The sequence below is a fragment of the Kryptolebias marmoratus genome, linkage group LG6 (assembly GCF_001649575.2).
Source record: "Kryptolebias marmoratus isolate JLee-2015 linkage group LG6, ASM164957v2, whole genome shotgun sequence".
NCBI classification, from domain to species: Eukaryota; Metazoa; Chordata; class Actinopteri; order Cyprinodontiformes; family Rivulidae; genus Kryptolebias; species Kryptolebias marmoratus.
The window spans coordinates 23,794,706-23,810,675 of record NC_051435.1 but is presented as its reverse complement, the minus strand read 5'-3'; the positions used below and the strand labels follow the sequence as shown (position 1 = coordinate 23,810,675).

The following is a 15,970-nucleotide window of genomic DNA, read 5'->3' as shown; positions in this document are numbered from 1 at the left end:
GGCTGAAAAAGCTAAATATCTTAAACAGCCGAAATTGCACCAATACCAAAAGTCATAGCTGGAATGGCGTTAATGAGCTGAACGTTTTGATATATGAATGGTTGAAGTNAGCTGAAAAAATGCAGAAGGAGATAGGTGCCGAAAAACGTACGGAATAGGGAAAGAATAATAAGAAAGAGAAACAGGAAAACAAGGGTGTGAATGCTTAAAAGCATTCACACAATTAAATGTTGTAGGTCATTATCCTGATTTCGTTAAAGAGTTGTCATAGACGCTGATGGCTGTGGGCAGGAAGAATCTCTTGTAGCGGTCTGTCCTGATGTGTCCTCAGTTCTGGTGTCCTCAAAGAGTCCCACCAGGTCAGCCTCCCTGGCCTCCTGCAGAGCCATGATGGCCGAGCTCTGGAAGCACAGATCAGTTTTGAATTCCCGGGTGATCTCCAGGACCAGGTGCTAGAAGGGCAGCTTCCAGATGAGCAGCTTGGTGGACTTCTGATAGTGGTGGATCTCTCTGAGAGCCACCGTAGAGGTGAGGCTTCTTCACTCCGCCAGTGGCCGGAGCGCTCTTGCTGGGGGCTTTGGTGGCGAGCTGCTTCCTGGGAGCTTTACCTCAGGTGGATTTACAGGCGGTCTGCTTGGTTCTTGGCATGACTGGACTTCAGGGGTTCTTCACATTTAACACTGAAGAGTGAAAGATGTTAATCAGCTTCTCCCAGATGTAAAATAAACCTTTGTTGTTATGGTTACACATCATAACAAATGTCCAGGAGTACACCCTAAAAAGGTTTCGGTAAAAAAATCTTTCCAGCTGCATAGCATCCGATTCCAGAGAAAATGTTCGTCAAAAAGAGGGGGGGTTACATCTAGAAAAAGATGAATTAAAGTTTTCAAAAGCAATATCTCAGAATGAGTGTAACAGAGCTACTCCAACATGCAGCCACCTTAAGCGGTTCAATTGTAGCTAGCTTGTGGCATTTTCAGCACAACTATGCACAACTGTGCAAAAAATTTATAGAATAGCATTTGCATGAACTGCTATGAAATTTTTGAAATTAAAGTATTTTTAAGGTGGCAGCAATCCACTTTGAATTCACTCTGACTAGCTGTTAGCCGGTCAGTATTAAACTGTTTGAGTTTTATTTTTTTTCAAATTGAGGGTGTTCAAAGAGATATCTACAACAGGTAATATATTAAGTGTTCATGAAGCCTAGGCGTAAATTCAGACTGGAAGACCTGCTTCAACCTCACCTGCATCTAATCGCTGCGTCGAGCACCTCCATCTCAGCCCATCAGCATCCGACCGCGCCTCCAGCGTATCCAATCAGCGAGCAAGCCTTCGTTTAAAAGGACTTCCATCATGGCCCCATCCGTTTGCCGGCCGAACTTCAGCCCACCTCCACCCCTTCTCCACCTCCAGTTTCCCAGCTCCCTCAAGCTTCCTTCCCCTCTTCGACCTCCACCACCAGTTTCCGGCCCGGGGAAGACGCCTCTAATGCTCAACCTGAGCTTCTCCTCGAAGTGCATTGCTATTGTCGACACTCGCATCTTTCGCCGAGGTCCAAGCGCCAAATATTTTATGTCATTCATGTCAAATAAAACCATTTAATTGCAGCTTCTCTTTGTCGTGAGTCTCTCCAGGTTGAAATAACATTTCCACCGAGCTTTACTTCAAAAGATTTGAAGTATTCCTTGAATACAAGAAGTACAAAAATTAAAGTGATATGTTGGTCAATTGGTCAGTACTCAAATCCATTGTTAAACAAGCCACAGAACTGAACCTTAAATGCAACAGTTTTATATTTCTGCTACAAGTGAGAGTCCTATTTGTATTCAGGTGAAATTTATTTATCTCCCTTTAAAGGTCAAAAATAAAATTACTGGTTTTTAGCTTTTTATGTAAAGCATAAAGAAAAGGTCACTGAAAACCAAAAAGCGCTTGTGGAGCATGCACAAAACACTGCTGCAGTACCACGACTGTGTCACAACTGGGTGGAAAAGACGCCATCCGAGAAAGAGAAGTAGCACAGGAAGTGACTGAGGTCTCGGTTGAGTTAAACAGATGGGGATGCTTGCTCAGACTCTCCAACTCTTCAACCAGCTGGTGCCACGCAGCAGACATTTTCTGCTCAGGCGGCATCTCAAAGTTTTGCTGTTTTAGATGGACAACTCAGAGGGAGGCCTCGGGTCTAGTCTGCTGAGGAGGATCTCCTCCAGGTAGGTTCCTCACATCCACTTTACAAATGTTTTACGCTCATCAATCAAGATAGTACTTATTACTGTGTGGTGAATATTCACATGGGTCTGCTTCAACTGTAAAGGAGGACACACTTTGGTTTTGTGTTGCAATTTCCTATAAAAAAACAAGTGTGTCATTTTAAGACATGAAAATTTGACATTTTAATTTATACACTGAACAATTTTGCAATCTCACAATATTATTTTCAAGAAGGCTTTTAAAGTGTATTATAAATATTGGCCTTAATCCTGAATTCCCCCACTTTAATAAGAAAACCTGTTTCCCTAGAGGTTTTAAATTATTTATTATAGGATGTGGATACAAAGATTTTTTACTGTATATATTTCATTTAAAAGAGGTACTCTAATGTAGATTGTACAGCTGATTACACACATTCACTGGGACTTTTGTCTGTATAAACGTGTGGGAGTCAACAAGTTTCATTAGCACTTTGTCCTCTTTTATATAAGAACTAGTTTTATCGGTTTATTGCTGATTATTAGCGTACAACATGAGCACAGTGTTCAGTGCTGAACATTAAATATACTACAACAGTACACTGCAGATGAAGAACAAGAAACACTTCAAAAATGTTTTTTTAAGTGTTTTACTTTAACATTGCATTGTGAAAAAACTGCTTGATAAGTCTCTATCATATTTCTGAAATTAGGTAACAGAACTTACAGTAAAAGTTTTTGTAGAAGTTAATTTGACCAGTTTTATACACCAAACATGTTTTACTGTACATAAGAAAGCTGCAAGTTTGATGCAAAAATGCATCAAACTATGGCATGAACTTTCCCAAAAATAAACGGTTTCCTTATTGTGCAAATTTTCTGTATACTCCACCGTACCGTACATTCTTTAGTTTGAGAATCACACTGTATTTCTGCCCACTGAAGTTGTTGTTTTCCACACACAGGAAGTCTCACCAGCGCAACAACAGCCCTCAACCCCCCGGGGACAATGAAACGGGGTAAGGCAGTTTCTCGACTTCAGTGTTGTCAATCGACAGTCTGTTTTAACGTCTTTGTTCAAGATATTGCTCTTTTTTTTTACCACATTTCATCACAGTAGTGTCAGATATAACGGTAATAAGTTTGCCAGTTGTCTTTGAGGTAATCATTGTGTACATATGTTTACTTTTAAAGGTGTAAAATGATCCTTGGCAATAAAGGATTCTTCAGTGTGTCCTTAATAATCTTAGATACAGACAACAGGACTTGATTTTTATTAGTCTTTAAGCCTTTATTTTCCAGACTGGTACAGAAAATAATAAGTTACCGCAGGTGTCAGTCAGGAAATGAATAAGGCAGCAACCGTTGTTATTGTGTCACTAAACATCTGCACAACTTAATTCAGAACACGTGAGGAGATCCTTGAAGTGGACTGTTTAAGGAGAGCGCAGTCCCGAAAAGAAAGTCAGCCTTTGGTCAATCTGTTGTTTTGTTTAAGATAACTAAGGAGTAGAACTCACTTCCCGATGGTTTGAAAATGTGACAATTTCTTTATTTTGCCTGTGAGGCCTAAAGCAGGGATTTTAGTGGCCAGTGCTGACAATATTAATGATGGGTATGTAATCAGTTCATAGTCTGCATTTAGATGTGCTAAATATTTTCAAGGTGTTTTTAAATTCAGTAGTGTTGATTTATAGTTATTTTTAATCACTGTTCTTCTTTTAAGCCTGAATTTATACTTGCTGGTATGTATTGTATGTATCTGGTGTAGTGCTTCTGTCTCTCAGTCAGTGCAGGGGTCCCTCATGGGACCTCCTGATCAGACAGTTTTGTCTAATATTTTTAATGTATATGACTTTAAGAGAGGAGACGACTAGCTTCAGTGAGTCGAGTTGTGACTGTGCTGTTCTCAGGAACTGTAAAGTAAAAAAACCCAAGTAGGCCTATATCATACTGCAGTATTTTTCAAACAGCTTTTATAGAACAGCCTAATAAATCTCCTGAAATTCTGTTAGTCTAATGAAAACTGAATATTTGAACTGTGTCTCGTTGTGTTTTAGATGTACTTTCTTTCCTGTGCATTTGCTTCTTTATTACCTCCTTGGCATCTTGGCAGCAGACTATTTTTAAAAAGAAGTAGTGCCCTTGAAATTAGTCCACTGGTTCCTCTTTTATTAAGTCACCTGACATCCAAACCAACAAAACAAATGAAAGAGGTTTAGCTGAGCGGGCGCAGGATTTGTTATTTAAATGTGAAAGAAAAAAGAAGCCAGCGTTAAAGTGTGGCTTTGAGTCATGAACAAATTGAAAGTGAGGGAAATGACAACGTGTCCACAAAGAGGAGGAGCAATGTGGCAAAACGTAGAGCAAGGCTTTGCCACTTTAAACTGCTGAAACAGGCCACTTTTAAAATAAGTTGTAATTTAGTTTTATCCTGGTTTGAATTTATTTTATGTAGCTGTTTTAGACACAAATTGACATCAACTACTGTAAAATACAGGATAATCCTCAGCATAACTTGGCAATTGAAAGTGAACTTTTCTGTGTTTCTCTACCTCTTTATGTTGAGAAGAAACGGAGATGACAGTGGGCCGGGCAGGCTGAGCCGCAGACTGTCCCGTCTGAGCGGCAGGCATCAGTCCAGAGATCCTCCGAGACCCCCTGCTCAGCAGGAGAGACCTCCTGCTCCACCTGTTCAGCAAGGTGTGCTCTCTAGGACTTCAGTGTTCAAAGTGCAGCATTAAGTGGAAATTCAAACAAAAATCGAGAATATTACAGCTTTTCTCATCTCAGAATTGATCTTTCACATATATCTCTGTTCACAGATGAGAGGCCTTCTCCACCAGTCTTAGTGGTGCCTCCTGCTCCTGTTGCTCTGCCCCCACCCTTAGAAAAACCACCCAAGCGCCCTGACAAATCACTGAAGCCCAAGCTTCCTCCTCGGCCTCTGTCTAAGGAGTTCAGTAGCACTGAACATGGGGCAGCCGTGTTGCAGGTACAATCTGAAGGTGTAGAAATGACTGTTTGGTTCTTTAAAGAGCTTCTTTACACCAATTCAGTCATTTCAAAATGTGCTACTATTGAACACAGAGTGGTATAATTTCTCTGTACAACAAGAAAGGCCATGCTTTATGTGTAAACCCTGTATTTTCTTATCTTTAATTAAAAGAAAGTGTTGTAAACAGGTTATAAATGATTATTACCAGGAGGCTTGTGCTTCATTCACACTCAGAGAACATTATAACACAAATAAGGCAGAGGAAAGTTGACATCACTAATACTACATCTGATCTTGTTGTTTCATTGGTAAATTGTATTACATCGCTCTGTTCATAAATAACATTTTGTCCCCAAAGGGGTTCAATGCTTTCCGTGCAGACGAGACTCTTTGTGACGTTGTCTTGATTCCTGGAGACAGCAAGGAATCTTTCCCCGTTCACAGAGTCATCATGGCATCATCCAGTGATTATTTCAAGGCGATGTTCACAGGTTTGTCTTTCTTTTTTTTTTACAGATGAATGCCGAATAATCCGGAAGTTTAGGTCTCAAACCAACTGTCTTGTTAATTTTGATTGAGATGAAGGGAAAAATTTGATTCAAATAAGAGAGAAAGTTCAGATCAAACAAACATCTTATGTTAAAAAATACAGTTAGAGCCACTATGGTCAAACTTTGACAAAAACATTATGAGAAATCTCACACAATAGCTCAAGATCTATTAGCACTCAGAGTATGTGCTGTGGATGACTCTTAGCTATTAACACATCAAATTTTAGCTTAATATCTGTAGAATTGACTGAGACTTAGCCATTTGCGTGTTGGCTAACTGCAGTGATCGCCTTAAATTGGGTTGGCTTCAAAAGTTAATAAGGGTTGGGTGTATATCAAATGATAACTTTCTGGAAGTTTCTTTCAAAATTTTCCAGTGGTTCATGAGATAACCAATAGTTTTATCTGCTCTAACATTTGTACTTTCATTTTAGGCTGACAGTGAAGCAGAAAACGAAAAACTAAGTACAGTATGTGTTGACCTTCTGAGTCACTTCTGCATTCACTTTACTTTCAGTTGCAAATTCAAAGTGGACTGTTGTATTAGATCACGTAATCATCTAATTATTTCCCATAATCCACATAATGTGCATGTCTGAGCACCAGGCCTTTACAGAGTCAGCAGTATCTTTGAATCCTTCTGAGTTTGCCCTGTGACATCCCACCAGATTAAAACCAATCCTTTCAAATGATGCAAATTCATGCGTTCACCTTGTTTCTGTCTCTTTCTGCCTGTTTTCTCTGGTTCAGGAGGCATGAGGGAGCAGGAGATGAGAGAGATCAAGCTGCATGGAGTTACCAAGGTGGGCTTAAAGAACGTCATAGACTTCATCTACACATCCAAAGTCATCCTCGACATGGGCAACCTGCAGGACACACTGGAAGCTGCAAACTTCCTGCAGGTCATGCCTCTTCTGAGCTTTTGCAATGAGCTTCTGAGCAGTGAGGTAAGAATTTATCATCACACAGTTCTATATGAGGAACACTGAAGGCCTTTTATTAATGTAGTCTTTCCTTCAAAGACTTCTTTACCGTCTTTTACAGTCAGTTATTGACCAAGACATGGGAGCCTCTTTTGTTGAATCTATTTTCTGATTTGGTTTGATGCAGATCACGATTGATAACTGTGTGGAAGTGGAACGAATTGCTACAGATTTGCTTCTCGATGATGTTCTGCTGAATATCGGTGAGTGATACAGAAAGTAAAAGCACCAAAAGCATCATGTTGGATGATTGCTGCAGTTGGTCTATCCATCATTTATCAAACCAGTGGAGTTATATCTGATCAACCATAAAAGAATGAATGCACAATGTTTTGTAGAAAAACTGGTTGATTGTAATTATTATTGTTTCTAATTTAACTTAGGTAAGTTTGTGAGCCAGAACCTCACCGCACTGGTGGACTCTGGTCGCTACTTGGAGCTTTCTGACATCAGTATCGCTAACGCTTTGAGCAGCAACTCGCTGAAAGGTTTCTCTGAGCTGGAGCTCTATCACATCGCCAAAGGATGGCTGGACTACGAAGCACCCAAACGCCACTCCTCCATTTACGCTCTGATGCGCCACATTCGTTTCCCTCTGATGAGCCCCAGTGAGCTGATTCAGATCTCCCAGGACGAGGAGGAGGAGGCCAACTCCATGATGCGCTCTGACACCGCCTGTGTGAACCTCTTGCTGGAGGCCAGCAACTACCAGATGATGCCTTACATGCAGCCGGCCCTGCAGACCGAGAGGACCCAGATTCGATCGGACTCCACACATATTCTGGCTCTGGGTGGCGTGATGCGACAGCAGCTGGTGGTGAGCCGGGAGCTGAGGGTGTATGACGAGACGACTGAACACTGGAGGGCTCTGAGGCCTATGGAGGTGCCACGTTATCAGCATGGTCTGGCTCTTCTGGGAGGCTTCCTCTTTATTGTTGGAGGTCAGAGCATCTACAGTTCACACTGTGCACTCTGGATAAAATTTACACTAAGATGTCAATTCAGACTACTTAATAGTGTGAATGCTGAGTCAGCATTCACACTATTGTTTGTCTGTCTATAGTTTGTTTTGTACATATTTTGGACTCAAACTACTTCAGCACACTTTCAACTATTTCAGTTATCAAATCGTTCAGCTCATTGAGGACATTACAGCTATAACTTTTGGTTTGTAACTATTATACGCTTTAAATAAAAAATATTTACATTTTTCTAATATTTGCATTAAGATCTCTTCAAATTTTTGAAAAACTTCTCTTTGAAGTTTATCTGAGTATAGTTGCGATATTTTTAGCTATTAGCTACTGTTTTACTAGGCTTTGTTTTGCTAATTTTAATTTTTGCTAATTCCAGCTTTTAGCTTTTGTTTTTCCAGTTTTAGATTGTTTTACCTTTAAACAATTCAATTTCAGAATCTTTAACAAATCTTAGCAGTCATTCAGCATTCAGCATTCCCTCAAAAAATGCAAATTCTTCTGGTTTGTGATTTAAATTTTATTTACTGATACTGATGCTTTCAGTTAAAGACACTAAGAGTTGAAAACAGTCCAATTAATACTAAAAAGAAAAAAAGGACTTTAAGACACAAATTAAAAGCATTAAATAAGAAAATGACAATGTTCTTCAGGAAATGTTTGTTTTTGACACTGATTCTCATTGACTTCTCAGGTCAGAGTACATATGACACGAAGGGTAAGACAGCCATAGACAGCGCCTACCGCTACGACCCACGCTTTGACAAGTGGCTTCAGATCGCTTCGCTTAACGAGAAAAGAACCTTTTTCCATCTCAGCTCCCTGAAAGGGAAACTGTTTGCAGTGGGAGGAAGGAACGTCTCTGGAGAAATTGGTGAGTTGCTTCCAATTCCTGCTCTGATGTCCTAACAGATGCTTTGTTTTTATCAAAGGGTCATGAAACTGCTAAAGAACTGCAGGTCAAATTGGGGAAAAACACCATTTGGTATTATTTGTGAGAAATAAAAACTATCATGCATTTGTTTAAATGTATTTATTTGTAAGCCTTATTTTAAAAAGACACATTAATATTCACAAGCCTCTCTCTGTAACTTTATTCAGACACAGTGGAGTGCTACAACCTGAAGAAAAACGAATGGACCTTTGTGACCAACATGGTGGAGCCTCACTACGGACATGCTGGAACTGTTCATGGGGGTCTCATGTATATTTCAGGTGACGTGATGATGTTTAAAGGGATAGTTCAGACTTTTTAAAGTGGGGTTTTGTGGAAAGGTTGTGAACAAATAGCATCTTACCTGTTGTAGATAGCTCTTTGAACAACCTCAATTTGAAGAAATAAAGTTTAACTTTGACTGGAATGACAAGCTAAGCTAATACTGGTTATCTTAGCTCATCAGACAAACTGAAGTTGTTCAAACAGCTATCTACAACAGGTAAGATATTGATTTTTTTTTATCTCTTTACATAACCCCACTTCAAAGAATCTGAAGTTTCACTTTAAATAATTTTATTGTATTTCAAATTTTAGTATTTAAACTAATGTGACTGTTGCATTTTTGTCACTTAAGAAGTAAAGTTATAAATCTTTAAAAGTGAACAATTTTGTAATAAAAGTGGCATAAAAGGCAGTAGGGTACATGCATTCCTTCAAATAATGGTAAAGTTCTAAACTAAAGTCTTGCATGATCTGTTAGCACTTTGAGTATATGTTGTGAATGACTCTCAGCTTCGACCACATCAAAATTTACATCAATATCTGTAAAATTGACTGATTTATAGTAATTTTGGGGTTAGCTAAGATGATTAGTTGTGGCAGCCATCTTAAATTGGTCAGACTCCAAAAGTTCATTAGTTGTAGATGTCCTTTTTTTGATTGTTGTCTGAGAGTTTCATTAAAATCTTCCAGTGGTTCTTGAGATGTTTTGCTAAAAGACAAATAAACACACACACAGGCACAAGCAATTGCATGATTGCCCACCTTTCATAACACCATGAGATTATGCAACTCTTTGAAAAGAAACATTTGAATAATTCAGAAAAAATTTGATTTTAAAGGTTAAAGTTTTTTAAAGAACGCACTAACATAGGCTTCCTGCTGCATGTTAAATAAGTCACGAAAACAGGGTGAAGTCATTGCACTGAGACCACAAAATAACACCTTCTGCTCTGAATGATCTGCATTTTTAAAAGTGACTCATACTGAGCACTTCAAGACAAGGCCACTGAACTTCTTTTTTGTCTCATGTTTAGCTCGATGGCTGGGAGTTCCTTCTATAGTCTTAAAAACCACATTTTCTGATGCTCTGCCTTTGTGGTTGAGTTTAACACAAAACTGCATGCATAGAAAGATTGTTTCGGAATGAGTTATGAGAAGCTTGACCTTGTGGTAAAAACAAAACCTACGCTGAAAACTCACAGGTTTCAAGACACACAGCTGAACAGCAAGCTACTTAATCATCTGACTGCACTTCTCACAAAGATAATCTTGCAATCAGATCATCGTCCTGTGAAATTTGCAAATGGCATCAAACACATAATGTTCCGATTTGAAAACCTAGAAATGAAGGTCTAGCATTCCTTCAAGGAATGCATTAGTCACCGTCTATCACGCCAGTTTTTGACTGAGATCATCTGAGAGATGTCGAACTCGTAGCCATTTTGATTAAACCTTGAAAATAACATTATGCACAGTCTCATGCAATATTGCAAGATCTAGCAGGATTTCTAAGTGCTTGGAATATGTGTTGTGAATGTGTCTCAGCTACTACCACACCAAAGTTTAACTCAATATTTGTATAGTTTACTGAATTAAAGCTGTTTTTGGTGTTTCCATGGACAGTTAGCTGTGGTGTCCATCTTGAGTTAGGTTGAGTCTAAAAATTAATCAGTTGTAGATGGCAACCCAATGACTTCTTTCAGGGAGTTTCATTAAAATCTATTTAGTGATTCATGAGATCAACAACAGTACAGACACAAATACCCACAGACAAGCAAAAACATCATCACTCCACTTTTGCCTTTAGTGACAGCCGTAAATAGTTCTTGGACAGGACCTGATAAATTCACGAGTTTTGTCTTGAACAAACCAAACATATTTAGATTACACACAGTTAAATCTGCTTCAAAACAGTTTGTGGAAACTTTTAATGAAGTTTATTTTTTTTTGGTAAAAACTTAGTTCTGTCGTATCTTGACAAGATAAAATACAGACAAACCTCTCCTGGCTGACATATTCAAAACCACTTCCTGTTTGGCAGCAGACTCTGATAGGCCATTCTAACTTTGGTCTCAGTTTCTTAGCAACCTTGGACAGGAAAACCACTTCTCTCTCTGAGAGTGACACATGTAGGGCTGAGAACCAGGAAGCTCGAAGGCCTGCGGTTGCAAAGGTGGGCCTCAATCATCTAGAACAATGTCAGAACTGACATTTCTCAAAAGCATCGAGACTTGTCATGCTACCAGCTGCTTAGGGCCAATAAACATGCAAGTATAACAGATCCTTTACAAAAGTCTAAAATTCAAGGTGCAAAATTACACAAGACTTGATTTGCAGCTGCACACACATTTCAATATGAGAGATGCTTTGTTTACATGCAGCAGATTGCATTCTCTCATTTTATCAGACAGCAGATCAACGTGAGCAGTCTGATTAAAACAAAGCTGCCAAAACCAACAAAAAATAAATAAAACGTTGTAAACTTTGCATTAGACAAACTGAAAAATGGCAACAATTTAGTCTGTTTTACAGGTAATAGAGCTGAAATTTGAAGTAAAAACAGAGTCATCCCCAATACAGACCAAGTGCTGACAGATGGTGTATGAACATCGTCAAGATTTTACCAAATGCCATTTCTCAAATTAAGGTCTTGGTTTAAAACTCTGGTGTGAAAGTATCAGGTTCTGTGGTGTTGCCAAATGCGAGTAACCCAGAGAACAGATGGACACAGGAGACCAAACTAAGGTAAGTGAATTTATTTACACAATAGAATAAGAGACAGGTCAGGATCTGAAAGGGAAAGGTAATGTTTCAGTTCAAGATTCAATAACTGGAAGTTCAATGAGGAACTATGAAGCTTGGAGGTGAGTTCTTACGAGTGCAGGTAACAGGTTGAGTTTGGTAGTGCAGTCTCAGGGGATCCAGGTGCTCAGGTGAAAGGGTGTCCAGGTAAGTAGAAGCAGGCAGAGTTCCAGGTTCCAGTCTCTCAGGTAAGCATTTCCAGCAGGTTCCAGAAGACAGGCTTTCAGGTAAGTGAGGTTCATCAGACTTCAGTCAGGTCTCGTAGGTTCAGGCAGGTAGCTCGGGTGTCGGAGCAGACTCAGGTGGCGCAAAACAGGAGTTGGCCAAGACTGTTTACCAGTTGCAAACGATGCTCCGGCGAAGAATTGCGCCTGCTGACTGCCTTAAGAACCCTTAGCCCGTTGATGAGGATCAGCTGCAGCTGAGTATGGTTGACAGGCCAACCAATCAGAGAGACAGAAGCAGCAAACAGGTGAGATGATGGCAGATTGCCACAGAAAGGTAGTCATCGATATGTATTACTTTAAGAAACGCTAGGCTTTTAAGTTCTATCATGCTTTCACTCTCTCCCTGACGAGCACATTAAAAGCAGCAAAGAATTCAATGTGTTTTTTCCACATGATGACTGCTCTACCACTGATTTCTGTACTCTGTAAACAAATCATCTGACATCTGAGTACCAAAGTTTACTCTCTAACTCAGCTCATTATCAGTGTAGCAAGAACTCTCACCTAAACCAGAATTATTTTACTGAAGTCTTAATAATCTTGCCATTCATTTTCTTTGCCTACTTTTTTTTCCCCGGTCACTGTGTCACTGTGCAAGAGGTGGGGTACACCCTGGACAGGTCGCAAGTCCATCACAGGATCCTTGCTCATCTAATTCTAAATATGAAATACTGGTTTATTATTATGTTGTGAATAATAAACAAACTACAAAAAGCAACTGAACTTTAAACATAATTGAAAAAAGCATAACGATACAGAATGACAGAACATGCAGGAAACACAGTATAATGTGCTAAATTCACAATAATTGTACAGCAGTTCTTTACATACAAGCTTTTTTCTTTGGTATGTTTGCTTTAAATAGATAAAAGAATAGTGCTATTGCGAGGTGATGACCGACTGGTTTGTAACCATTGAGTCATTAGAACTATAAGATGAAAAGTACGTCAAAACTGTTTCTGATGTGATTACAGCAAAAATAGACCCTGATAAGTAAGTAATACCAAAAAGGATCCATGACTTTGCAGCGAGGAGGGAAGTGTGATGATCGTGTCTGCTTTTGCTGTCCGTTGATGGGAAACTACTTGACCATTAGCTCAAACTCTGCCTCATACATTCATTTCTATCTCCATTAGTCACAGAGACATTTGTCATCATACAACATTAGCGTTTTTACAGACTGTGATCAGTGACTTCAGCTACAGACCAGTGGTTTGAGTTTATTTTGACACTCTTTGTGTGTCTAGTCCAGAAAGGTAACTTGCCGATACTCTATTCTCACTATAATTCATTTCTGAACCAAATAGTAAAGGTTTTATAACCTCCACCCATCCATGGATTTTTTGCTGCCTTTTTTTGAGGTGTGAGTCAGTCAGGTGTCCTCCACCACCATATTGCAGCACTTTCAGCACTTTCAGCCCTAGTACACAGGTTCATCAGCAAGACAAGCAGCAGTTTGTTCACTTTCTGGTCACATTCAAGCAATTCCCTGACTACCTTAACACTTTGGACTTTTCGTTAACTCTCCTTTTAGTTTAACATCATTTGGTTAGAAAATAGCCAACAAATTATTTATAATGCTATCATCACAACAACTAATACCATTTTCTTAGCTATCTTAGCCATCTTCTTAACTCAAAGTTGCATCAGTACCAGAACTTATTACTGTTGTCACTTCTTGAAATTGCTTTTAGGCAATAAAACTACCTGGTTAGGGTTAGAAGTGAAGGCTCGCCGCAATTTTAGCCTGGCAGACTCACCCAGCTGTCCAGCATTACTCATCTCGGATCCTCACTCCCAGCTGTCAAATCGCATCCAGGTGCAGAATATAAGGCTCCCCATCCACGGCTCCTCCTGCTCGCCAGCCAAGTCTCGTCCCACCGCCTCCCCGATCTCCACCGCTCTTTTGGACTCCCCTTCCTCGTCCTCCACGCCACCACCAGGTCCGGGTCCCGGGGGATGACTACCCTAATCTCTCACCCTACTTCAATCATTCAAGCTCATAGCGGTTCTCTGCAAACTTGATTAGTAAAAGATTGTGGTCAGGGTTAAAATACCTGCTTTTAGCCAAGCCACTGTTACAATATTGCATGCCTTTTGTACACTACACACGTGGTTTCTGTCACAAGAGGGCAGTATCAGATCCAAAGGCCTTCTTTTCCCTGCCACCTCACCTAGAACGACAAAGTATTTCCAGGCCAACTTTGAGATCTGATCTGTCCTGCAAGTCCTGGTTCTGATTCAGGTCCAGAGAGGGACAAGTCCACAACAAGTCCCTTGAAGGCATTCTGACCAGATGCCCAGACCACCTTTTGTAATATTTTGCAACCATGATCATTCTAAAAAGCAGGGAAAATTCTGCTGGACAAGGTTTAGTTTGAGTATTTAGACACTGTGATGTTGATATTGAAACTTTGTGAGTAAGTCCTCCCTCCCTTAACTGAATTTTTGTCTCACAGGTGGGATCACTCGTGACACCTTTCAGAAGGAACTGTGGTGTTACGACCCTGTTGCAGACACGTGGGGTCGGCGGGCTGACATGATGGAGCTCCGCGGCCTGCACTGCATGTGCACGGTGGGAGACAGACTCTACGTCATGGGTGGGAATCACTTCCGAGGCACCAGCGACTACGATGACGTCCTGGGCTGTGAATACTACAGTCCGGACACAGATCAGTGGACAGTGGTGGCGTCAATGCCTCGGGGTCAGAGCGATGTGGGTGTGACAGTTTTCAACGGGCAGATCTATGTGGTTGGAGGGTATTCCTGGAACAGCAGGTGCATGATTGACATTGTCCAGCGATACGACCCAGAGGAGGACGTGTGGGACAGGGTGTTCAATGTGTTGGAGCCATTGGGGGGGATTCGTGCTTGTACAATGACTGTTCATCTGCCAGAGGGGTCTGTGGATGAGGCTCAGATACAGGAGTGCCCCTTACACACAGCTAAAAGCTTATAGCCCCACATGGGGGGTTTCCAGTTCTTACTGTGGCAAAAAGAGTCCAAAATAGAGTAGTGTGAGTTGTAAACACAACTTGTGTGTGCAAATGAAGGTATCTAATTTTATTATTCTGTCATTTGAAACATTTAATATTATATTAATTTTACTGCTGTTTTATATATTACGTGTACTCAATTATGTAGCATCCTTCCTGTTCTCATGCTTATGTTCTTTCTGTCTGGACTTCAAACAAAATTCCCTAAATAAAAGCTTGAAGTTACCATCACTCTCACATTCACATTGCTTCATTAGAAAGAGAAAATTGTTCCACAGGTTTAGTCAAACAAAGTCTTCTCTCTATGGACACAAATGAAGGCTTTGGCATAAAAATAATGTGATCCAAGAAAACAAAAAGAGAAAAGAAAGATCTATAATTTCTTAAAGGAAATGCATATCGCTCTGCCACTTTTCATGCCAGAGTTTTAAACTAGGTTCCTCTTCTGTTGAGAAATTATAGTTATTGCTGTCTTAGTTAAACATTGCAAATAACAATTAGCAGTCTCAATCAATACTGCTAAATCTCATGCAATCTGTTAGTGCTTGGAGTATGTGTTGTGAATGATTATCATACTACCCTCTCAAATTTTAGCCTAATATTTGTAAAATTGTCTGAATTATAGCTATTTTTGGTTTAGGGTAAGGTTGATTAGCTGCAGCAGCCATCTTGAATTGGGTTAACTCCAAAAGTGAATTAATTGTAGGTGTTCATCCAGTGATTGCTTTCTGAGAGTTTCAGTAAAATTTGTGCAGTGGTTCATGAGATATTTTGTTAACAGACAAATACATGAACATGCACACACAGAGACAGACAAAAACATGATCACCCGCCTTTTGCCTTTCAACAGCAGGCAATAAAAATCTAACAAGGGCAGCTTTTGTAGCTTGTAACCAATTTCATTTTTATCTCTCAGACAAGATGTAATAAATGACCAGAGTTCCTGAAGTTCTAATAAGGGATGTGTGTGTGTGTGGGAGGGATGGGGGGTATGTCTACGTGTGTGTGGGTGTGTGTGTGCGTGTGTG

General features: G+C 40.0%; 1 protein-coding gene across 1 annotated transcript; it reads left to right on the top strand.

The window, feature by feature from the left end:
• The first annotated feature begins 2,036 nt into the window (after positions 1-2,036).
• Positions 2,037-15,173, top strand: si:rp71-68n21.9 (kelch-like protein 9). The gene is made up of 11 exons (XM_017430116.3): positions 2,037-2,213; positions 3,158-3,211; positions 4,765-4,895; positions 5,018-5,187; positions 5,549-5,681; positions 6,492-6,688; positions 6,852-6,927; positions 7,108-7,665; positions 8,393-8,572; positions 8,800-8,913; positions 14,406-15,173. The coding sequence occupies exons 1-11, from the start codon at positions 2,158-2,160 to the stop codon at positions 14,903-14,905; spliced, it is 2,169 nt and encodes a 722-aa protein (XP_017285605.1). The 5' UTR covers positions 2,037-2,157; the 3' UTR covers positions 14,906-15,173.
• Positions 15,174-15,970: the final 797 nt, after the last annotated feature.